This window comes from Chamaea fasciata, unplaced genomic scaffold, assembly GCF_029207755.1.
Source record: "Chamaea fasciata isolate MVZ Bird 193981 ecotype frontalis unplaced genomic scaffold, bChaFas1.0.hap1 SCAF_3, whole genome shotgun sequence".
Taxonomy (NCBI): domain Eukaryota; kingdom Metazoa; phylum Chordata; class Aves; order Passeriformes; family Sylviidae; genus Chamaea; species Chamaea fasciata.
Genome location: NW_027094088.1, coordinates 40,350,638 through 40,376,805, shown reverse-complemented (window position 1 = coordinate 40,376,805; position 26,168 = coordinate 40,350,638). Strand labels below are relative to the sequence as shown.

General features: G+C 39.7%; 1 protein-coding gene across 2 annotated transcripts in view; it reads right to left on the bottom strand.

The window, feature by feature from the left end:
• Nucleotides 1-23,893, bottom strand: part of KIF25 (kinesin family member 25) — a 43,063-nt gene extending 19,170 nt beyond the window's left edge. For both annotated transcript variants that reach the window (XM_066178701.1, XM_066178700.1), the window contains exons 1-9: nucleotides 23,768-23,893; nucleotides 22,953-23,018; nucleotides 18,884-19,000; nucleotides 16,869-17,007; nucleotides 11,993-12,096; nucleotides 10,696-10,784; nucleotides 9,117-9,159; nucleotides 5,297-5,364; nucleotides 319-393 (exon numbers count right to left, since the gene is read on the bottom strand). In XM_066178701.1, coding sequence (XP_066034798.1) covers nucleotides 319-393; nucleotides 5,297-5,364; nucleotides 9,117-9,159; nucleotides 10,696-10,784; nucleotides 11,993-12,096; nucleotides 16,869-17,007; nucleotides 18,884-19,000; nucleotides 22,953-23,018; nucleotides 23,768-23,845 — 779 coding nt within the window. In that variant the 5' untranslated portion in view covers nucleotides 23,846-23,893. The remainder of the gene's footprint in view (nucleotides 1-318; nucleotides 394-5,296; nucleotides 5,365-9,116; nucleotides 9,160-10,695; nucleotides 10,785-11,992; nucleotides 12,097-16,868; nucleotides 17,008-18,883; nucleotides 19,001-22,952; nucleotides 23,019-23,767) is intronic.
• Nucleotides 23,894-26,168: the final 2,275 nt, after the last annotated feature.

Sequence of the window (26,168 nt, the reverse complement as noted above, 5' to 3'; positions counted from 1 at the left end):
TAAAACATAACCTAAAGAACACAAAGAAAAGACATCTTCCATTAGAAGCATCAGTTTGACAGAAGCAGATCAGAGGAAGAAAATTGTTTGTTTGTTTGTTTTTACAAATTTGTCTGCTCTGCTAAATTTTGTAAACCATATTTTCACTGTTTATACAGGGAAACAACACTCACTTGGTGCTGAGTAGAAAGAAAACAGGAAAATGGAACTGCAAAGTCACAAAACTTGACTAGATCACCATTATTAAGTATTTTTTTAATTGATAGATTTCAGTAGATTATTGTGCTTTAGCTTTCTTACTGCAACCTTTTAACTTACCCATCGAGGAGAGATGTAAGCAAAGGGGCAACATCTGCAAATACTGCATCTTGAGACTCCAAATCATTGTAAACTCTGAGGAACAAAGTGCAATGATTAACCAAATTAAAAATATAAATGTTGTCACAAGAACACAGACCATAGAAACTGTAGGCCAGTGACATAAAATCTGACATTTCCGTGTCAGAGAACTGAAAATTAGAACTCCAAAGTTCTCACTCACATTTTGGGAGCAGCTGTATTGTGTTTTGGGGAGAAAACACACAGGTGTACCCTTGTGGATTTCTGAGCTCATCCTAAAGCTCCTGCCTTCCCCTCTGGCACACTTTTTTTTGGCTGTACTGGATCCCTGCAACTTTTCCCCACCTACTAGAATGTGAAATAGCCCTGCTCCCTGGGCTTCCTATGTAGCACATTATGGAAGACAGCGGTCAGGTTGTACTGCCCCTTTAGATGCGGGTAAAGTTTGCGGGGAAAAAAAAAAAAGACTGCAAACTTGCTGAGGACTTGTCTCAGAAGACTCAGTGGCATAGCAGAAAACAGAATGCTCCTGAAGGTCATTTTTAAGGATGCACTATCTTTGTGGGCAATATTAGCCTAAGGTATTTCCATCTCCAGCCCTGATGAACTACCTACTCTGAAATCAACATTTTCACTCAAGGGAAGACTTTCTTTTACATAGTGATGTGGAGTGCAGACCTGTTTGTAAACAGAATGGAAGATAAATTGCATGAGTTACTCCACCTCTTAGAAAAGAGCAACAACAGTTCAATACTTGGGCCACTACAATGGTGTCTGAAACAACTCCATATGTTTTTTGAATGCAAGGAGAAAAAAAACTCTAACAGTTATCTTCAAAGAAATCTTTCCTCCAACTCTTTCAGGTCTGTATATATAAAATCAAGACCTGAAAATAGGAAATCATCAAATTAATTTCTTCTGTAGCACATCAGAAATGTGTCCTCCCCAAGATTACAGCCTTCAGCACCCATTATTTATACAAGATGAACAGAATCTAAAATATGAATGTCATTACCCACAGTTAAATACTTGAGGTATGAATGTTTATTTTTTGAAAAAGTTTCCTTTTCTGGTGTCTTTCTGTGGTGCTTGTTTCTTTTTTTTGGGGGGGGGGGGGGGAGCAGGGGGTGGTTGTCTAGCTCTTTTCCAATAGGTGATATATTTTCTTTATAGCTCACAGCAAAATGGCTGATTAGAAACAGGAATTTTGGTAGCAGCAAACATTACAAGGAGTAGTCACTTCTCTGTGTATACAGTACACCAGTACACTTAACAGTATCCCACAGATTGTACAGGATACTACAAGGTTAACTGAATAAAGACTAAGTGTGCTCTTCAGCATTTACTCAAGCTTGTTTGTATATCTGACTCTGGTAGAGTCTATAGACTGCACAAATAGAGGTTTTGTATTCATGCTCTCCATAAATAAAATTATACAGAGGGATCACAGATAAACAGATACAGAATTGGAGCCAACACACTGAACTCAGCATTTTTCCTAACAACAGTCAGAGGAAGGAGCAAGAAACAATATGGCAGCCAGAGACACAATAATTCATCTCTGTGCTTCATCCTAATCCTTAAAAGCAGTACACTGGCCTCAAAACTGAAATATGAGCTGAATCTCTGTTTCAAAAAAAAATATTATTAGAATTAGTGTTCAGTTTCTTTCTGCATCTTGCTAAATTCTTGGCCCAGAGCAACATCCTCTGGCAATGTGTTCCACAGACTAATTGTAAGCTGCATGAAAATGTACTCTTTTTAATCAGGAAAGGAGCACTTGTCTGGCTTGATGGACAAATAGTGCTTGTATTGCCATTCCACTGACGTGCCATCATAGTGCACTGAGAAACCCAACAACTATGCAGGGATGTGGCACAGTTCAGACCGGGAGGATACACGCACTGAATACTCTGTCCCTGCTTTGAATGCACATGAGCATATGCTTCAGTAAACTTTGCATATGCAATCTGCAAGGTCAATATAAAAGAGTAAAAGCACTTCCAAACACTTTTCTTTGCTTCATCTATCATCTGCAACTGATGAAATATTCATTAGCACCCAGTTCTCCATCTTAACCAGCTAGGTCTCTAACTCAGTACGTGTTGAAATTTTTTTTTCTTTGCACAATAAAACATCCCAGAGCTACTACATAAATTAAAAAAAAAAAAAAAAAGAGAGAGAAAATACTAAGAAAGGCATTTTAATGATTAAACATTCACAGCTGATGACTTTTGTTGCCTAAGAAAGCAAACACATTGCTGCTGGCCACAACCCAGGCTAGAATCAATCACTCATAGCAGTTCATTTGCACAGCAAAATAAAATCACCAAATCAATTAGCTTAGAAAAGACCTCCAACGCCATCAAGTCCAACCTTTGACTGAATGCCACCTTGCCAACTAACCCACAGCAGTAGGTGTCACATCCAGTTGTTTCTTGGACACTTCCAGGGATGGTGACTCCATCACCTCCCTGGGCAGTGTGTTCCAGTGCTGAAGCACCCTTTCTGTGAAGAAAATCTTCCTGATGTCCAACCTGAACACAGGCTGGACACACACCTAAGCCCGAGTGCAGCTTGAGGCCATATCTTCCAAGTACAGCCACAGCTGGGGTCAGTACAGCTGCGTCAGGGTCAGGCTCCAGTAGCTGATCCAAGGAAAGGCACGTGATTCCACATTACAGTAACTACTCAAATATTTACTCAACTTCCTAAAGGGGTTTTACTGCCACTACTTAGCTGCTGTGGTTCAAACGCTATCCACAGTGAAATAAAGTGGTTTAAAGTAGTCTTGAACTAGTTTATGCTACACTGTAACCACAGCCTTGGCTGAAGCATGGACACCCACTTCATTAGCTATCTGAAACCATGAAAGATGCTGCAAATCCAAAGAATCTCTTTCTAAAACCCCACATATTTTTACCAGAATGATAGATTTGTCCCTGTGTACTGATTAATGTGGATTTCACATTGAAAATTCTGAGCTTCCTTTTTATTTTGCTAACTGATTTGCCAATAAAATTATAAAAGCATAACATGTTGAAAGCTGGAATTTTCTTCCTGAGCTGAAATCAAATATTTTGACATTTATTAGTTCCATAAAACATTGCTAAAAAAATAAACATTTTAGAGTTCATAAGAAACATATGCTTTTCTGTTTATAAAAAAATAGCTGTACTGGGACACTAAAAAAACATTCCAGGAGAACTGCATTCTTTGGGGGATTTACATTTTTTTAACCCTTTTCCTTATTACCAGGATCTACACCACATTTCCAGAATCACAGCACCTCTGTGTCAATAGCACTAACTGTGCTGCTCTACAGAGCTGAATTCCAGCATTACTCTGTGTTTACTTCAACTGGTATGGCTGAAGAATGAATTACTTTGAGTAACTTAGCAATATGTGAGGGGGCCATGAAGAGATCTCATATGCCTTGAATCAAAGAAGTGCTATAACCTGTAGGATCAGTAAAGCTTCCCCAAGATCTGCATTATCTCAGGATTTTTCAGGTGCTTGGTGGCCTACATGACAGCAGTCCCCATTCTCCTGTGAGTAGAAAACTGCAGCAGTTTAGAAGAACGTCTTGGGGAAAGGGTCAATGACTAACAACATTTAGCAAAGCTACAGGAATTTTGGCTGAACAGGCTCAGACATTAAGTTTAAATCAGGACAGATATTTCATGCTGGGTACATCTGACTAAATCAAGTTTTGCCATCAAGTAAGGGAGCAGGAAATTGTCCTCCTGTATTCTGTTTTCAAAGGGCTTTGTATCATGGTTCATGGTAGACAGCCGCCTGAGTCATTGCAATATATAGATGCAAAGTTTGCATTAGAAAGAGGCATTGGGGTAAAATTTTGTATTTCTTCATTTACAGAGTCCTCACTGTATTATTTAACTCTTCATTCCTGTACTCTGAGGTCCAAGTCAGCACCATTTTGAGAGAACAGAAGGCACCCTTCAGCCTGACTCCTAGCAGTTTTCTGTCTCAGTGACAGAGACTGGCAGTGACTCTGGTGTCCGACTGAAGCCCTTATCACAAATGGTGCATTCAAAAGCTGATTCAGGTCTGTGGATTTTTGAGCATCTAATACAGAAAGTAGTCCCACTGTAGCCTTTCCCTTGGGGAGCACTGATTCCCATGCTGCTGCTCCGCCTTGCTGCCTCTGGTCAGGCTGTTTGAACATCAACTCATACAAGTGCTCAGTCCAGTTTCTGCCAGTCATGCTCTATGTCTAATGCTGAAATCTTGCAATCCACCTGAATTCATAGAATCATTGAATTGTCTGGGTTTTAAGGAACCTTTAAAGGTCACCTAGTCCAATCCCCCAGGAATGAGCAGGGACATCAACTAGATCAGGTTGCTCAGAGTCCCATATGACCTGGCCTCAGATGTTTCCAGGAATCTGATTCCTAGTCCCTCTCTGGGAAACCTGGTCCAGCATTTCACTGCATTCACTGTGAAAATATTCTTCCTTATATGTAGTCTCAATTAACACTCTTTGAGCTTAAAACCATTACAGCTGTTCCTATTGCAACAGGCCCTACTAAAAAGTTTGGCCCCATTTTCTTATGAGCTCCCTTTAAGTACTGAAAGGCAAAGAACACTTCCTTATCTTTAACCTTCCAACATGTTGCAAGGATCAGGACAGCTACTCAGATTGTGGAAAGAGTCAAGGAAGTCTCTATACAGGTTTCAAACTTAGCTGTATCAGTAGTCTTCACTGAGAGGGAAGACTCTTATCCATTCCCTGAAATGCATTATTTTGGCCTGGGAAGAACAAAATTATCACATTAAAAAAACCCCAAGAATTTCTCCCCCTTCTCCCCTGCTCAAAAAACCCAACCAAAAAGAGCATTTTCCTCTAGCTAGTGCCTACTAAAAAAAAATTAGTCTTCACTACAGAAATCTTCCACCAATTCAGATTTCCAGATTGCTACACAGGACTACCCACCTCTCAAACTGAAACGTCTTGTTTACTGAGGCATGACCAGGACGGCCACACTTGACAAGGACGGTCTCCTAAGAGAAAAAGGCAAATTATCTATAGTTAATATCACAGGCACACACAAAACCAAATACGCGTCAATTCTAATGTATCAGGCAACAGCTTTAAGGATCAGGAAGTCCAAGACCCTTCTCTAGCAGTCACCAATTCATGAGGCTTTGGAGCAAGTATAATGCAGAGAACTTGCAAAACCACAAGAAAGGCTCTCCAAACCCATTCAGGTTATTAAATAACAACCAAAAAAACATGCACTTAAGTTCAAGAGAAAGATCCGAACACTTACCTGAACGTTTTATTGGACCTAGAAAGTCACAGGCAAGTATATGCAAGCTCCCCAGCTGCCACTACAGGCACAAAAAAATTGCAAGAAGGAGTTCTTTTTTTTTTTACTATTGGGCAAATTTTCAGAGTGCCTTTTCAGATTGTTTTCATAGATATCTCTGTCTAGAACTAAGCAGAAGATGCACATTTCATTAAATAACATGCTAGTCCACAACTGAGAGAAAGAGCTGCACTACAACAATCTGTAGAATTCCATGAGTTTTTAATGGAATCCACTTTCCAGATGAGTTATACAGTAACTTTGTAAGTCTGACAAATATATAAGCAGCTCTTTAAACTCTTACCAGAGTACAATCTTAGCAGTCTGATGTGGCTTAGCTAGCAAATTCTGTGCTCTTCTGCTCCTCATGGCAAATGTTGCTTAATTGCTGAGAAAAGCAAAGAAAAAAGATGTGGGGGCTTACAACAACTTGGGTGGAAGCTCTTCAGCACACAAAATAATTCATCCCATTCAAGGAGATTTTCTATCTTATTAACCTGTGGTTATATTACTGCACTTGATGGGAATGCTGAAATTCCTAATGTGCGTCAGACAAGTAGGTTGGAGTGCTGAACTAGTGGCCTTCAAATAAGTATTGCCAGAAGTTATAAAGAGCTGAGCAAATAACAATCACATAACAGTATGTCCAGCATGCAAAAGGCTAATAAACATCACACTTCTTCCTTTGAGTTTATGAGTATTTCTGCCTCTTTGGAGAAGAGAAATGTATAATTACCAAACTAATGATGACAAAATACTTACTCTACAGAATGAGCTATGTTATCCACCCCAGTACTGACAAATTTAGCTGAGTACAGATGTCAGTATAACACTGTTACAAAATGGCCTGACATAAAAATTCTAATAGGATCAGTAACCAACAGGCTCCAGGGGAAGGAAAAATGAAAAAAGTCTGAAAAATACATAGAATGATGGAATATATTTCTGATTCAGATATCAAGTTTACTTCCAGACCAGCTTTCTCCAAGGTGAGAAATAAGAGAAAAAGCCTCTATTTGCATAACACAGAAACAAAAGAATTGACTGTTAAAAGGCAAAAGTTTCCGACAAGCATTTGTAATGACCACATCCAGTCAGGTTTTGAATATCTCTAAAGATGGAGATCCAAACCCTCTCTGGGCAGCCTGTGCCAGTGTTTGACTGCTCTCACAGCTTCCTCCCATGTTTAGGCTGAATTTCCTGTATTTCAGATTGCACTCATTCCCCCTTGTGCTGTCACCACCAGAAAGAGTCTGTGCATTCAGTACCTCCTCATCTGCTCATTCTCTCAGGTAGCGACAATGCCAGCACTGTTCAATGGCCTAATCTGTGTGGAGTGGTTCAACCTGATGTGTGGTGTGTACTCACTCTCCACGGTTATTGCACAACAAGCTTCAGAAGAAAGGCTCAGACAGTTGATGTTATTTTGAGGAGCTGAGCATACACAGGACAGCAAAAAGAAAACTTCAAAAATCTTCAAGCGACTCAAAACTGAAATGCAATATTCTTCTGTACATCTAGTAAAATCTTAAGCCTTTTTTAGACTTAAAATCAGAATAATGTTTCTCTAGACAAGATGAACAATGTTAGAAAAGACCACGTGTCTTAAGAATGATATGAATTTCTAAACAAACAAAAAAAAAACCCACTCAGAGACTAAATGGAAGTAATGTAGTTTCTGTGCATCTGGTTCTCAAATGTGGCTCTGCTTTCTAACACAATCATGGCAAATAGCTTCCTGGTTGTGTTGCACACAAGTATTTTCAGGAAAAGAAATCTGGAGAGACAGTCATGATCTAAAAAGCAAAGCTAATAAATTCAGCATCTCTACCACATACAGTCTTCCTTCACCTTGATCTAAAATTTCCTTTAAATCATTGTCTGGGAAATGGTTAACCTGTTTCCAGAAATACAATCTTTGACCGGGTTGCAATAACAAGGCAAGCCCCATATTTTAATCTGAAAATTGCACATTTATCCTAGCCACAAGCATAACAGCTTCAGTTGTTAACAGCAAAGCAAACAGGCAATAAACATTGTTCTCCTTTACTTTTGTAAGGTTAGTCTAAATGGACTGCTTTTTCTAAGGATTCTTGCAACACTTTTTTTTTTTCTTAAAATAAATTCACATTAAGAAACTAACATTTCACATTAAGAAACTAACATAAAGACTAGAGGTGTACGATCAAAACTGAAAAGTATTTTAACTAAATAAATGTCACGGCAAAATAAAATATTTGAAGTCTATGTTGTGTTTTCCAAAACCAGGAAGTCAGTATTTTGCAAATTTCATTTCTCAATCAAGCCCATGCTTATATTTATATTCCTGGAATATTTAATAAGACTGAAGGTCACTCTTTCATACAAACTAAAACTTATAAATTGGCATAAGAAAGCAGACACTGCCTTGCCTGTAAACGTATCAATAGTGTAATACATCAGATATCAGTACGAAATAATCCAAAACCTAAATATTGCCTAATTTCATCCTTAGGCAATAAAATTTAACAGGTCAGAAATGACTGCAGTATTTTATAGTACAATAAATGTGTCAGGATATCCAGAGTACTATTACAGACCCCTGTTTTTTATCTCCTGACATATTTACTCGTTCTTCATCTCTTTATGAGTTCCATTAGTTACCTAATTGCACACATACAGATATGGATAAATATAATTATCCATTGTATGCAAGTGAGAGCTGCCTAATGAAACTATAATTTGGGAGATTTAAATGCATAACATACTGTAGGTCACTTCAGCAATATTTTAAGCACTACAATATAAAAGAGAATTTGGCTCATCACCATGTAAGTAACAGCCAACTAAGCAGCCAACTAAGAACTATGGCAGCTATGAAAATTAAAACCCAAGTTATTACTCTGACCTTAGCTCACACTACTGTGCCTTTTTAAATTTTATATCTTGGTAATGGCCTCAATTAATGCTGGAATGTCATTTGGATTTGCAACCTCAGTGACCATTCTTCCTCCAATGGATCTAAGCCAGGATACTTTAACATGCTTGACTGCAGCACCACATATGCTGCTGTGGTTCACGAGGTATCAGATTACTGTACTAATGCATTAGCTGTGTTGCAATAGTAAAATTTGAAAAAAGCCTGACATAATTTTAGAAACAGCTACAGCACATACAAGGGGCTCAAAGGGACTGACAACAGGAAGTCAGCAGCAGTTTGACTGTTGCCAACATTCAACCTCCAGTTAAAGGATGGCTGCCCCAGCAGAAGCTCCAAGCTATTACCACTGCAAAGAGTCAGGATGAGAATAGCACAAACCACCTGCTACTGCATCCATGGGTAATCAAATCTGAGCACCACCTGACCTTGTTGTTTCAGGTTTTTTAAACTCATGATCCTCATGCCCCTCTTGTTTCTTCTAGTATCTATGTATGTGCTGTTGAATTCCACCATCAAATACTCACATCATCAGCTGCATATGCCACTTTTTCTGAGAAGTTTCTTCGCCTGTAAGGGAAGAAAAAAACATCAATATGAGAAAAAGAAGTACCTTTCAAACCATAAATGTTCCACTCAGCTGAGAAAAAAACAATGTTTAAAGTGTCTGTGAATTACACACTATCTGAAGAGTACCTTTCAGAATAGCCACTATTATTGTACCCTATGTACATACTAACACCACAGTTAATTTTGGATAAAGAACAAATTAAAATGCAATCAAGCAAAATAATCTGCTTTAGAAAAGACATTTAGAACAAACCAAAATAAGATGAATGCACACGCAAGACATTCTGTTATTTTGAGATTGTTGCATGAGCTTGTATCAAGAGGCTTTCACTTTAGAAAATTAAAGTGAAAAACACCCTCTTTTCAAGTATTTGTCCCTGATCTTGAATTCATGATTAGTCCAAACACTGACTGGGATTACTGAGGTGCATAAATCTATTTATGTGTGCAAGTTTTTGGAGAATCAGTCCATAGTTTTACACATAAGTTTTATTTAAATTACTTTTTGATACATTAAGAAAAGTTACCTATGACAATTGTTTGTTTGGCCCAGTCCATCCTGTTTTATACTGCAAGTCAGCATCTGATTGCACTATTTCATACTGCAACAAGAAAAGTGAGTGGGTTCCTTCCCAGGCATACCAAGCACAGGTTAATGCAAGTTTCAACTTCAGGCTTCTTGAAATATCTTGTCTGTTATTTTTGACATTGTTTTAATTAAAACAAACCGTTGGTTTTTTTTTTTTTTTTTTGTAAGATTTACCAAAAATTAATAAACTTTAAGACATTGAATGTACTCTTTTAGAATTACCAGGTAATAAAAGAAAACGCCAAATCAGCTATTTACTGATAAAACAAATTATAATGTTACTGGTTTCTAGCCACCCACCTAGTTTTCCCCTTCTTTCTTTCTTTGTATACACTTCTATCCCTACTTTCTTTCATGTTAGTCATCTACTGAGAATTCAGCCTGTTAAGCAGATACTTGCATCTAATCCCTCTTTTTCTTTTGGATCTTGGAATGTTTTGACACATCAGTTACAGTAAACGCTTTATAAATTAGGGGTGCAGAGCCAAATTAGACTGAAATAGAATTACCAATGTTTGTGGTGACAGCCAATGTGTTCTATAGCATTACAAAACAATTGTAATGCTGAGTGTGTTTCTCTACCCACGACTTTTGGCAGCTCTCACATTACTGCATCCCAGAATTTGTATTGGATAGTGAATACACTCTAAACTGATTGCAGCTGTGTTACTTCTGCCAAGCCAAGGATAATCCTGGCTTGGCAGAATAACTATGGCTTTCTATTGAGATGGACATACTTTCAGTCTGGGGGATGAGATTGGCTAGAGCCAATTTAGCAGGAGAAAGAAAGCAGCAATTTGTTTTTATGATACCATCACTGTCTCCCCACACACATAAAACCAGAAAAATCAAGGACATGGTTGTTCTCATATAAACATAACTATTGTTTTCTCTGTATTTGAATTATGAGTCAGATAGGATCTAACACAACCAAAACTGAGTATCACCTGTCTTGTGATACTGAATGTCCAGCAGCAGCATCAAAAGGTAGCAATGGTCGAATCCTGCAGTGGACTCTGATATTTCCTCTCAGTTCCTGGGATAAGAATATTAAGCTGTATTTAACACAAGTGATTGGAGATGATAAATACACTGAAATTTGTCAAACAGACATGAAGATGTTTAAGAAGGCAGTGTTTACCACATCACAGCCCTAGACTCTGTGGGGAGAAAAATAGAATCAATAGAATTTGTCTTAAGAAGGTAGGAGAAAGTACTTGAGGAAGGACGAGCTCTTCAGAGTACTGGAATTGTATAGCCCTCTCCAGGTCATATGGAAAAAAACACCCAACCTCTGAGCCATTTTTCCCATCCCTTCATGTGTCTCCTTCCTCCTCACCTGAGCTTTTTCAGATACCTCTACTAACACAACAGACAACATTGCACACACCAGTCCTGAGGAAGATGTGGAATATAAAATATGTTGTATATTTTCCTCTCCACTGTGTTCCTACATGATTAAAAAGCCAGTAGGTGATTTTTCACTCCAGGCCATTTTAGACCAGTTTATCTCTTCCATTTGTTGGTGATCAGTTTTTCTCATTTTGTATGATTGAACATAGCTTGCCTGTGAGGACTATTGACCACTGGTATTAATGCCCCATTGCTCTGGGGAATATCCTTTCAGTAAATGGCAACACAAGGCAAAATCTAGAAGGTAAGTACTTTTTAACAAAGAGATTCATTGTCCCAGGTAGAAAAACTTTTAAAAAATTGTTTGAAGGAGGCTTGTGTTTCTAAAAATCAGGTCCTGAATCGGGAAACTCAAAACTAGTCATTTGTGGGGATGGGAGGAAGAGTAAATTTAAAGTACAAATAGGAAAAAATTCATCCTAAAGGAACCATCACTAATGGCTCAGCAGGATACACCTAGAGATATCTGGAAAAATAAAAGATGACTACTTTGCAATATCAAGTTAAGAATTTTAAGAATTTTAAAACAATTTCAGAAGCTGCAAATTTAGAGAAGAGGATGAAGAAACTCAACTTTTGTCCACTGTTCAAAATGGATGATACTCCTTAGGGCAATAGGTCACATGAGTGCATCTGGAAGATCTTGTGTAAAAAGAAAGGAGTGGGGTTTATTGTAAGACAAATGTGCCTCAGCAAATAAAGACATCATATACAGACAGCTGGGGCAAGTGATATATCCACGTGAAGTATATTCTTTACTTATATTGGTGAGGAAATTATGGGAATATTTTCAATCAAATAAGTCAATGTTCTGTTATTTAACATACTTACAATTAAGCTGTTATGTAGAGCCTTCCTCTTCTGCTTTTCTTTCTCATACCTCTCTGTCACCTCTTGTAGCGACTGCTCAAGATCAAAAGCTTTTATCTGAAACACTAGAAGAAAGCAGTTTCAGAGATATAAACTCCATGACTTTACAAAAGGAATTGTCCAGTAGCACCTCATGAAACATAAACACAAACCTTCTCAACTTCTATGGAATTTCAATTAGGAGGGCTAGTTTCTGATTTACTAGACACTTATGAAAAATCCCATCATAGTTCTTGCTATGTGAAGCTACAAATAATTACCAAAAGTACACAAGTGAAGTCTTGAAAAGCAATCAATAATGTAATATATTTAAAGGCAGTTCAATTGTGTCAGTTTAGTTAGAGCAATGTTGCCTGCCAGTGAAGCCTGAAACCTACATTTGAAGCTGCCTGTTCCTAGATGAGGCAGTCACTTGCATGGTTCATACTACATCTGCACTTATTAGACTCGTGGGCTAACTATACAAGAAGTTAACCTGTCGTTTATCCTCAGCCTCATTTACAGTGCTACTAATCCTGTACAACAGTTGTAAGGTTCCCCTTTAAGACAGGTCCATCACTCCATGAGGAATTCATAGGGAAGATGGATCATTTGAACCCTAGGGAGTCTCTTTCACCAAACTGAGAAGACTTGTATTATATAGGACGGGTCATTATAAAAGCCTTCTAATTTCACAAATGGTTTTATTTCAGCTCAATTACATAAACACTGAGCAGGCCTAAAACAAACATACAGCCCAGAAGACGCATTATGTGACTGTAAGCTTGTGTAAAAACCAAGCTTTTAGGAACCCCAGTGGGAAATCAATATCCCCAGAAATTAGTGAGCAGTTTGCAGACGCAGAGTATCAACCGGTCAAAACCAGGGCCTGGGAGCTGAACTAGCAGGATGGCCACCAGCCTCAGTGTGTGCTACCTTGCAGAGCAAGGAACAGACTTAGCATCTCGGCATGGTCACACATACAATTTAATCTCTCTGGTACAGACTAAAAATCATGTATTCCAAGGGACATTTGTGTACACAAGAGATTTCTCAGATCGTTTTTTGCTAATACCCATGCCATTCACCTCCAGCTCACAGTGTTCCTCCACAAGGGTATGCATGCAAGGGAAGCATGATGTTAATAGCTGGGAAATCAACATCCAGGAGTTTCACTATGAAATCCTTCTCTTGAATCCAACATGTGGAGTAATACTAGCATGCTTTGGTTTGGAGAATCCCATGCAAATATGTTACCATAAATGTTCAAAAGGGCTGCTTACAGTCACTGACCCCTAATCATACTATAATTTTTAAAACACAAGGTTAGATTCCATTGATCTTTTCAGTAACCTCCAAAATAAGTATCTTCCTTTACATATTTGTGTACACACACTTTGAGTTCCCTAAGTCTCTTAAATAAGCAGTAAGGTGAAGTAATAGATGCTGAAGGTACTTTTCCATTATTCCAGTCCTGAAAGGAAAAAAGTTTCCTAATGCATAAATTATTTTTTTCTGAAAGTAGAGTTATATAATTACAAGTACAAACACTCATTTAACATTTTCCTAGTTTTCTGCTTGGCATCAGATGCAAGCTATACAGGAGTTACATTTTCATCCTTAACATAGCGGTAGACATTGGGTACATCTGTTATAAAATAATAACAACACACTCTTCATTAGGCAAGAGAAGGAGTTACCACGTGAATGCAGCCATTACATCCCTTTTCCCCATCCTTTGCCCATTCCATTGAGCCATATGGAAATTTTCTGGGAGCTGGGAATGCTAGCAACTTTTCTGTTTAAATGTTACTGATCACAGTAACATCAGTCTAACAGTCGTGATGTCTTGCAAGGGACTGTGACCTTTACAGTCCCTTTCCTTCAACTGACAGTCCCAGAGCTTTTTATTCCCTCCCCTTCAGTGCTGCACCAGACATTTTGCTCTGCTCACACAACTGTTTCCTCAGCCACACAAAGGTCTAAAAGCAATCCTTCCTTCTGAGTAAATTCTGTCTTGGATGAGCTCCCTGATCTGTTCTGTGTGTGGTTTCACAAAGAGTTATACAAACATAACAGAAAGGCCCATAACAGGGACATGAAAAACAGGAGCAGAAGAGCCTAGCACAGCCACAGCACAACTGAGATACAGATTTGTAGCTGTCCCCGTAGTTCCCTGGGGTTCCTAATGTTTCTTGCCAGTCTAGAATCCATTTTAAAAAGGAGATTAATCTGATCATGTCTTCTAGGACATACTGCAGCTATGATACAATAGACTTAATACCAACACTTCTTTTGAATTCAGCTGCATGTTATATTCCATACTGCAACATTATTTTTTGTATGGCCTGTTGTAATAGGTCAAAGGTTTTAAACTAAAAGAGGGTCGATTTACATCAGATACAAGAAAGGGGGTTTTTACAATGTGGATGGTGAAACACTGGAACAGGTTGTGCAGAGTGGTGGTGGATTCCCCATCCCTGGAAATATTCAAGGTCAGGTTGGATGGGCCTCTAAGAACCTGATCTAGTTGAAGATGTCCATACTCACTGAAGGGGGAATGAAAATAGATGACCTTTCAAGATCCCTTCCAAACTATTCTGTGGATTATTCTTTGGCCTGCTACAATATTTCTGTTGCTGGATCCAAAGCCCCTCTCCTACTTCCCTACTCCACACTAAGGGGAATGCTCTCAAAAGGCAGCTGAGCTGGTGAAAATCACTTGTGGAGTTGACGATAAAAGATGATGGTAGTTCACATTCCACCAATACAAGTCATTAGCACAGTGCAGAGCTCACTTCATCCAAGAAAAGCAAAGCACATGGGTACTAGCACATGGACAAAATGGGAAAGGTCCTTTTTTGATCTTCTCCATCCCAGAGGGAAAGTGTCCCACAATTGCAAAGCATATCTAAGTCATTAGGCTTACAACTCACCACAATTTCCTCTTTCTGATAATATCTGCATGGTGAAGCAATCTGAAAACTAATCTTAAATTTTTATGAATTCCTACCTTTCCAAATATCTGCTGAATTACTGCATCTGTCTCAGTAGTATCATTTGCAGTTTGGTGGCCAGTGTTTTCAGCAAAAATGATAGCAGGGAAACAGGCTATCCATGAGGGAAACAGGCCTCCAACAACAGAATAATGGGCACTTCTCTCTCTTATGAATTGCTACTGCTTAAATTCCAGCAGGAAAGGTGGCAGTAGCCTGGTTTTCAGATTGTGAATAAATATTTCTAAACAAAGGACTACTCAGTTATTATGAGAAAGCTTTATAGTTTGTTGCACGTCAACTACAACCTTGAAATTTACCTACTCAAATGCTTCTTCTGTAATTTTCTCTCGTTTTCAATTTCTATTTTAAGATTAAACTGGTAATATATACTGTCCCCAGAATATATACTTAGGGCTTTCTGTCTACAAAAGATTACATGTAATTTAAGGATGGCAATTCCAATGGTCATATTTAACCTTAACAATAGAATCTCCATCTAAAACACATGACAGAGAACTGAAAACCAGCAAATTCAAAACAAAAGTAATCCAAAAAAGTACCAACAGACTATTTTGTTATAGTTAGGAAAGCTTCTCCTGCTTATGATTTCAAAGAACAATGCACCAGGAAGTGCAAATTGAGAACAGTCAACACAATTTTGCCAGGCCTCTGAAGGAATACTTATTTATTTACACCACAACAGCTCAAGTGCCAAATTCAATCTCATATCTGTTCATTTAGCCCCCTGCTTCAATAAGAGAAAAGTTCACTTTTTAGATAAAGTTAATTTTCAACTTTGGTTCTTTTTCCTTGATGAAGCATTTTCTCTATAAAAATAATACAGTAATTGAATAAATTTTAACTTAGTACTTAACATACAGGAATAAGTTCTGTAAACACCCATCACCAGGAGTGCTGTTTGTTGCTATTGACATGAGGAATCCCACAGGAATCAAATCAGTCCCAAAATTAAAGAATTCAAGGAAAGAAAATGTACCTTTTCAATGGCAACACATGGATATCAGAGCATCACAAAAGGTCTCTGAGTGTAAATTTGTGTATTTGTTGGAGTTCACCACTACGTGTTCACTGCTACACTTCAAACAATTTAAGCATTGCATGTGCCATGTGATCCTCAGGCCTGGCAGCAGCTTCACCAGAATCAAGGATATTGAAAGCAGGTGTAGATAAATCTGTGGACACCAAATCCATGGGATCCAGGTGTAGGACAAATGCACTTAACCCTCAGTGATGAGGGCAGAGTACTCTGGCTCTCTTTCCTATGCATACATGAACAAGGAAATACCTGAATTCCAAAACAGTAGTCCATGTGCTGTTAGTATCTACAGCCCAGAAAATGCAACTGGTTTTTGATTCTGAAGTAATTTTTTTTTCAATAAATACAAAGAAATACTAAAAATCAAGTCTCTCCTGATTTCAGGCAGTATTTTCAGAAACCTCTGAAATCAAACAAGTCCCTTCCTGGTACAGTCAAAAGCAGACAAATTTCAGCTTTATAAAGCAATGCATTCTTTATTCGGCACTTCTAAAATAGCCAAATAACAAGCCTGAGCACTTCAGTTTAAAAATGCTACAGCTTAGCCAACTCAGCAGCAGTCTAATAGCAGCTGTAATCCACACAAAAGACAAATCCAAATTATCAGTCATAACCTCTGCAGAGTTATTTGTACTTCTAATGCTTCAGAACTCCTTGATGATTTAATGTCAAACAAGAAACAAGGGGTACAATTTCAATGATATGTTTCTCAAAAATCAAACTCAACCGTTTAATGTTAGTAACACTGAACAATTACATTGTTGATGTTACATGTTTGAAATCTAAGTGCAATGAGCCTTACTTTGCATTGCTTCATTCTGCAGCTGTATCCCCTGGACTGCTGCCAGAACTTGGTAGAGACAAATCTTGCTTTGACGTTGGAAGTCTTTTGAAAGCTCAAGAGCAAACGAATGAAGGCTCTTCAGGTCTTGCTTAAGCCTCTTCTCAGCAAGAAAAAAAATATGTTATAAAGACACAGAACCAGCAGTTAAGAAGAATCAATATGCAACCCAAATTATTATGGTGAGACATCACAGGCAGGAAGAACTCTCTACTTGATGGAAGGAAGCCCTCAGGAGTATATCTTTCAGTATGTTTAGAGAAGAATCCTGCAAAACATTCGGCAACGTAATTTCTTAAAAGTTTCAGCAAGACTTTATGGATCCTAATAATTTTAGCATAGCTATTTTGACTGTAACACAGCTTCAGGTATAACCAAGTCTCTTTGTTATTTCATCAGACAAAACCAAATGTGTGTGAGCATGTGTGGGCTCTGTCCACTTTTAAGTCATATCCAGAATTAGCAATGAAAAACTGTGATCCATATATCCCTTACTACTTTCATTTTCCTCACTTTGATCAGAAGGTATTTGCTAGGATTCACTCAAGGCATTTCTTGTACAGGCTAGTTCTGTCTTCCTATGAGAAGAGATGTATTTTGAAAAGATCCGAAAATGATGTTGTTCAGAAAAGTATTATGGATGTAACTCAGAGTAATATACATGATGAGATTTAAATGTTTGTAAGATCAGCCTATATTCACTTACAAGTCCACCTAAATAAAAACAAACTGACCTGATTTTAGGATTAGTAAACATTCTTGACATCCAAGTCCTGAAATGGCCATGTAAAGCCATCTCTAAGGTGAACTTAACAATACCTTCTGTCACAGAACCAGTGTGATATTTCATTGTCAGCCTGTGTAACAAAGTGGTACCTTTGCTGTGACATTTTATTTTTCTAATTGTGGTACTGACCTTGAATTAATTAATTAGTTTCAATGGTTAAAAGGCAATTTAAAGTAAATGGACAAAATCATTGCCATTTGCACTCTCAAAAGCCACATAATGTAAATGGGAAGGAGTAGTTTTTTTGTTATTGTGGGTATAGGATGACTGTTCATCTAGACTTTTATTTAGAGAGCCTTGCTCCCTCCCTCCTAGTATTCATTGACATCTGATAGTTTACCACTTCAGTCCACTGGTATTGCATCACAAGCAGCTCTGCCATTCTAGCTAACCAAAAATGTAAAATAGCACCACAAAATTTACAGAGCAGAATGACTGTAATTGGAATAAAACAGTATAGTTCCATTGGAAAGGACCTGCAACAATCATCTAGTCCCACAATGCTGCAGTTAAGCTGCATCTTTATGTCTGTTAAGAATCAGATTTTTTCCTGAGATACTTGTCAGTCATTTTATGCAGTATTCATTCAGTGCTGCCCTGAGAAAAGCTGATATTTGGTAGTGTCGCTAAAAGGAACTCACTACTCTATGGAGTAACTTCATAAAAAAGTACTTCAACAAGGGCAAATATAATGGACTGGCACTAGGAGAACAGTTTCAGTCTTTCTGATGCAAAATTAAAACCTGAGTGAGCATACAGCAAACAACCTTTCCTGTGAGATCTGCCAGAGAACTCCTAGTAATCAGTGGAGCTCTCAAATGCTTTTTTTAAAAGATTTGCCTACCTGGTTAAAGTATATCACAATTACTGTTTTTAGGGATGTCTGTATGACAGTCAAATGGGGAACTGAAAAGCTTTCATTAGAAAAATATCTACCTCAGGTATTAATAGCACCCTATATGTAAGATCCTGGAGCCCAGGAGCATCAACTTTTACCAGCCTCTCATGTGACTTTGCAGCCTCTTACAGCAAAACCACTATGAAATCATTGTTACACCTCACTGTAAGCTCTGTTGTGAATACAATAAAGCCACAGATCAGGTTCATATCACACCATTTTCTGGGGTTTGATAAGCACGTAAATGTTTAGGGCGTTGATTATGTCTACATTATTACTAAACGCCTTTACCTTTATTGCTCCATGCAGCTGGGTTACAACAGAACGCCTCTGCAATTTCAACTGTTGGCCATGAACAGCATAGAGTTGCAATATTTCACTGGTGCCTCTTCCAGCCAACCCTTGATACTATTAAAAAAAAATTACAAAAAGATCACTTAAACCACTCATGTTTCCTATTGCATTCTGACCCCTTTTTCTCTGTAAATATTTGTAATTCAGTGATCTGATTATATAGGATGTTGCTAATACTTAATTTCTTTGCTTTTACCTTTTTCTGAGTCATAGGAAGAATCACCTCACGGTAAGAGGCCAACATCATAAAATTCTACCATTCTTAGGGTTGTAAACATGAGCACCAGATTCCTAAAATGCTTTTTCAGTACCTAAACCCTCTTACTTATGCTTGAGCTGGATCGAAAGGGTTAAAACTATGCCTTCACTTAGGGAAAAGGGCTAGTTACTCAGCTGGATTAAGTGTCTCTGGAAACTAGATTTAATGTAGAAAGCACTGTGGAAGGATCTGAAACAGAAAAAAGACAAATATAGAGGTGTCAACTGCTGAAATCCTGAAGTAGCTGGTAATACACAGCCCCCAGCTTTGTGCCCCCTGACAACACCAACTCCACTACAATCAGTAGGGTTGCAATGGTGCCAAGCTGGGCCAACAAAGCCCTACTCTGGGTCTTTAGAGATCACAGAAAACCAAAGAAATTTTTAAAGTTTGTGGAGAAGAATGCTTTCTAACAATCTAAACTTACGATTATGCAAAAGAAATTTTTATGGCCAACTTGAGAAATTTTTGAGATGTTGAAATCAAAAGGAAAATAGAAATAATGCAACTTTAAATATTTACAGGCATGAATGCAAAAAGCGTCATCTTGGTAGGGACTTCTTGTGAAAATTGGCAATATGGAAGAATCTGTATTACACTAAGAAATGCATTTTTGTAATTTTCTGACAGTCCTGGTGATTAAAATGAGCTGCAACTTCTTCATCTATTTTCCCCTGCCACCTGTTGACATCTATCACTCCTTAAACAGTACTAATTGCCTCTTCCTCTGTTTTTGAGATGCATTTGTATCTTGCACAGACTTATTTCCTACTTTATTCACACCACATATTCTGTGACTGCAATTCCGTGCTATTTAGATTAGGAAAGCATAGCACACCAAACGACATGAAAGAGCTAAATCTATTCACACAATGAATTTGATTCAATTCCAATTATCTGATAACAATAGGTAAAAAGCAAACATTTCATTGCAGTTTAACTACAGGCGATATTGGCAAAAACAGTACAATACCCTGGAGCTGTTAGGATAAAGAAAGATCGTATTTTCAAAAAAAAAGTGCTTTACTTATCGAAACCAATATTTTCATGGGGCTTTCTCACCTTACAAAGCATGACTCTTCTATTTTTACATGCAAGTCGCAGCTCTGTATGACAATGCACCACCTTAGCACTAACAGAAAAAGTTCTTACAAGAAATAGCAGGAAGAGGTGTTTTTTTTTTTTATTGTTACAGGCTTTAAGCTCCCAGATATTGAGACTGATTCTATACAGTGTTTAGATGCTCTGAAAATCTAAGGATCAGTAATCTCACGTTACCCAGATGCAATTTTTACAAACAGCTTCACAAAAATGCACAGGAGTAGTGCACCAGAATTAGTATCTCTAATCACACATGAAAAGTTAAGCATTTATGTATATAAGCAATTGCTGTACTCAATCCTTGTTAAGTAAGCTTAGGATAGTTAAAACCTCCTTTTAGCACCTAATCTGCACCATCTGCACAGATTCCCCTTGACCCTCCACATTTCTCAACACTTAAGATAAAAGCAGAAGGGTCGATGCTATTGTCATTGCATCACTTCCACTATCAAGTTGATCTTTATTGAAATGTTGCCTTGATTTTGAGGTTTTCTCCACTAAAATAGTTTTAACATTCACCAGAATTGTTCATAGGCCAGCACTTGCAAACCTGTGCTTGAGCATAGAAGCAAAAAATGGACTAAAATATTTTTACAGTCAGCTTTCTTATAAGCAGAAGTGAACCTGAACTACTCAATAGTGTTCTCCAAAGGGAAATCTCAGTTTTGCAGTCAGATCCATTCTGGCAGACAGCTTTATGTAAAGAAGGCTGCAGGGTCAGGACCTCAAAGACTGCTAATAAAAGCAAGGGCTATGCAGGTAGATAAACAGACTTCCAAACAGGAAAAAGCAGAGCAAAAGGAGGAAAAAAGAATCTGACCTCCCATGTTCAGTAACAACCCCTCCAGTATGCTGCTGGGATAACAATATACCAGGCTGCAGGAAACAGGAGAAGTGTTGAAATTCATCACTGTCACAAGGATGTAAAGGAAGGTCTACAGCAGCAGATAACATTTTAATAAGACTGATGCAACCTATAGACAAACATTTACACTGCAAATCCTTATTTATGGCAATCCTCATAAGTTTGTCTCCAAAGCTTCCCAGCTCACTCCAGCCAAAATGAATCCAATCAGCTTTTACAAGTTCAGAATGAGACCTCTGTTAACCCTGGTCCCTGTGACTGAACTTGTTACAGCTCAATCACTCAGGCAACTCCACAGGCACATCTGAAGGATCAGGGACAGACAGACAAGGGCAGGAACTTTTCTCACCAGCATGGCTGGTAGAATTTTGGGACATATGGTGCAATACTGCACAACCTTAAATAATACTAATTTCAATTAGTATTGCTTTTAATAGAGAGTCTTCAAATAAGGTAAAACTATCTCATAGATGTCAGCTCAGCTCATATTTTCAGATTGCTGGGGCAAATTAACCAAGAAGAGGCAAATTTTTAAAGTGTATTTAAATAACTGTCTGAATCAGTGCAAGAACCATCACTGCAGGGTTAATTACAAAGGATTTCATTCGACATTGTTTCTGACTGATGGTGGTAACACAGTCCACACTCCTTGAGTAGGTGTCCATTTCTTCCAGCACCATTTTTTAATAAAATGAAGCAGCTCTTTATTTCCTAATAGAAGCTTCATTCTCTAATACACAAGCAACTCCTTCCTACATCTGACACACCTTACTGACTAGAATTATTTCTTTCTTGTGCTTGTGAGGATAAAAAATAATCAGCTGAAATACTTAAGGCTTTCAATGAATATTGCAAAGCAGAACAAAGACAATAAAACCATTTCCTCAGAATAAATCAGTGTTCTTCTGCATACCTAGCAAAACTCATTTCAGATATCTCACCTGTTTCCAGTTAGATTTTGAAAAATGTTCAACCCACTTTTATCCATGGGTGTTAGCAAACTCACAGGGAGGGCAAATGGCTTCCCTGAGGTCACCCAACCAGTTAATGTTTCAGCCCAGATTAGAAACTCTTGGCCAACAGTTTGTATTGCCACTAATACTCAGAGCTGGCTCTGCTCCAGCAGCCTAGATCTATATTCAAAATTCTTTAAATCTCTTGAAATCCCACCTTTGAAGGCCCCAAACATAGGAGCCTGTGATAACAGGCTGCTCCTTATTTCAGTGAGGATCTAGGAATAACCTATGGTTCTGCAGAAGGACATAAGGCAATGAGGGCATCCAGTTGTTGCTGTATGCTGTGTGACAAGGCACATGTGCAGCAATACCAGTACTAAAACCACACATAGCAGGGCAGCCCTGGTAAGTCTACTCCTAATGCACTGTCTCTCCTGCACTCTGTGAACAGCTCTTTCAAAGCATCATCCCAATTGTGTTTGAAAGTATTCCTGAAAAATCTGTCATTGTCTTTTAGACAAACACGTTCCCTGTAAGAAGAAAGATTCCATATTTAATGCTTCCCGAGTCATTTCCTCAGCTCAGCTTTCTAGATTTTAAAAAAATAGCAAATATTTAAATTCAAGCTGACTTCTAGTTACTTCATCAGCCTGTCACTACTGCTACCATTCATGATTCTGAAAAGAGACGCTGAGCCTTAATGCCTTCATAGATTTTCCCAGCTGGTAAAGAGGGCAAACCCTGAAAAGAGGATGGCAGACTTCAGTGTCTTTTTTTTTTCTATTTCCACAAAAATTCTTTTTGAAAAAAAGAAACAGCGGTCACCTCTGCAAGTTTTAGATGAAGCGCAGCATTTTCAGTTTCCAGGACAACTATTCTTTCTTCTTTCGTCTAAGGAAGAAAACCCGCCCAAATACACAAAAATGAAAATTACACAAAACAAAACAAAACAAAAACAAACAAAAAAAACCCAAAACACAAGTCTGATTAATATCGTTTCATTAGCATATTCCACTGTTTCTCAAACTTCTGAGAATAATGGATTGCCTACCTCATCTCCTAATCACAACAATATTTGCATATGAACATGCAAAAATTAGGATAAACTCTTAATATGCCTTCATTTCTATTTTTTCTGTTATGTTGCTTGCTTGTGTGGGAACGCATAGGTACGCAATTCAAAGCGCTTTTGCTTTGCGAAACCATCACCTCCTGCTGGCATTTTCCAGAACCGTGGTCCTTAGAAAAGCACAATTTGATTTATTTATACATAAGCACGTAAGTTTCCATTTCCAAGGCAGCACTACTGGAAGTCTTCGACAGCGTCGGACGCTCCCTCGGGGCAGGGGCGCCTCCGGAGCGCGCTGAGTGCCCGCCCCGCCCGGCGCTGGGGCCGGAGGAAAGGAGGGAGGGAAGGAGCGCTGCTCACTGCTCCGACACTCTACTTCTACCCCAGCCCCAGCTGGAGCAAGCTCCTCCAACACTTGGGAGCCCAACAGTCCCCCGCACACTGCCTGACTGGGGATCCCCGCCTAGGAGCGAGCAGGCTCCGGGAGCGCGCTCCCGTCCCTCCCGCTCGGCGGCCGAGGCGCGGCCCCGCAGCACGTGCCCGCCCGCAGGCCCCGCCCGCGCCCCCTCACGCGCAACCGCTGCTCCAGCTGCCGCAGGCGCTGCGCCCACACGGAGCCCGGGTCGAGCCCGCGGCGCGGCCACATCATCCTCCCCGGTCCCGCGCCGAGGCGGAGCGAGAACTCCTCCGGCTCCGGCTCCGGCTCCGGCTCCGGCGGGGATTTAACCCGGGACGCGTCTCCAGCGGTAGCGCGGCTGCCATGGCGACGGGCCCGCCCCTTCCCCGCCCAGCCAGCTGTTCCCCGTCTCTGAGTGGCAGGGTCATCAACCAATCCGTGCGCAGGGAGCGGGAAGGGGGCGGGACCACGACGGGCACCTGTGACGGAGAGCGCCCCCAGCAGGGAGGCTGAGCAGGGAACGGGTGTGCTATCCATGGGGTCCCTCCGCCTGCAGCGTCCCGTGGGACAGGTGACCTCAGACGTCCATACCCATTATCCAGAGGGGTGGGGGATTCCTTTGCCTGCGGCGTCCCGATATCAGAGACCAAGGCCAAGCATTAGGGCAGGGAGTGCAGGAATAGAAGGAAAACCTGGAGCTCCCAAGGCTGCCCGGTTCCTGGGCCCAGGGGCACAAATCTCACACCAATGCAAAGGGCGAGGAGGAGAAGGACAGAGTTGAGAGCTCTGATATTGTCTACGGGACTTCCCGCCTAAGCAGTTGGTGATGTGTGCTTTGGGCTAAGGCTGTAAGGGCCACAAAGAAGATTAAGGGATAGGGACATCTGTTACATGGAATGTGCTGGGGGAAGCACAGCCTGGAGGAAGGGAAGGCTGCGGGGGATCCAGTCAGTATGTGGAGATACCTGATGGGAGAGTATGAGCACCACAGACTGTGCTCTGTGGTGCCCAGGTGTTGTAATTCACTGGGGGAATGGTTTCTCCCTTCTGACCCCCTGGAGTTTCCTTACCACATAGAATGACCCTTCCTTCCTTCTCTGACCCCATTGGCTATGGTCCAACTATCTCTTCCCTGAGCAGGGGGCTATATAATGCCTTGCATTTCCTTGTTCTTTCTCTCTTTTAATACAACACCCAGGGGCCAGGACAAGAGGCTGGAGTGTAAGGATAGTGTGAGGATAGTCAAGCACTGGCACAGGCTGCCCCAAGAGAAGATGGAGTCCCCATCCTTGGAGCTACTCAAATCCCAGTTAGACCCAGCCCTGGGCAAGCAGCTGTAGCTGACCTCGCTTTGATGCTGAGCTAGATGATGCACCACAGAGTCTGTTTAGTAACTGCGACCATGGCTGGCATTAGGGCTGCTCTTAGGACAAAGCCCGTGGATTCAGATGGTGTGGAACTCCAGAGAAGCTGCCCAGAGCAGGATCTATTCATCCAGGCTATGGCTGGGGGTCTCACACTAGGGCTTCCAAGACGAAAATGTCACACGCATTAGCAATATTACTTGGTACTCTACGGTATTGCACTGAAAGATTTACGTGGTCTTGAAAGCAGTCATTATACTATTTGGCCACAAAACACGTAAGTATACCAGATACAGGCATGTCAGCTTCTTGGAAGTGGGAAATCGCACTATTTTTGCACTGTAGTTGTTTGGGGATTTTTTTGTTTTGTTTTTTTTTTTCTTTTTTAAACCAAACCCCACATGATAATTACAGAGGAATCCAGTTCTGCCAAATAGCAATCTCAAGTTACTCTCTACCGATCATGGCAAATGTGCTCTCACGCAGGCAATAGAAAATCCAAAAAACCAGAGCAGTGCATCCCTCCATGTTTGGTACAAAAGGAATAGTGTTTCCTTTACTGAGGAGCCGAGATAGAGCCTATCTATCACAGACCAACCTAAACACCCCTGTGCCGCTCTGTCCACCATCTTCTGAGATCCTGCATCTTCAACAAGTTGCTACAATCTATAGCCTGTTTAAAAAAAAAAAAAAAAAAAAAAAAAAAAGACCCATCTGGCAAGTTAGGGTGAGTTAGGCTTGGCACACAAAAGTGTAACTCAGCAGTTCCTCCTTGCAACTAGTTCTGCTTTAATGGAAAAATGAGAACTGACAAATGAATACAGGCTAAAAAAACAGTTCAAAAGTGCTGCAATGGTGTGGATGTTACAAGATGTTGGCACTAGGTAAGGCAGACAGGATTTTAATCAACATCAGCTATTTTGGGGAGGAAGATTTAGTTGCTTGCAGGGTGTGACTCACCGTTCTTGACAATGAGCTGTGATTTTATACATAATGCTTATCCTGCAGCAGCAATCAAGTCAGAACAATGTTATTTTCCAGCAAAACTCAGCTTCATCCCAGAAGGATCACCTCTGAAGTGTTATGGTTAATCTCTCCCTTACTGTGGATTTTACCCACTGTTCATGAGATTAAGGATCTTGTTTCTGTAGGCTGTAACAGACAATACTTAATCTACTATCACTCTTTGAAGTAGTAACCTAAAACTGAGC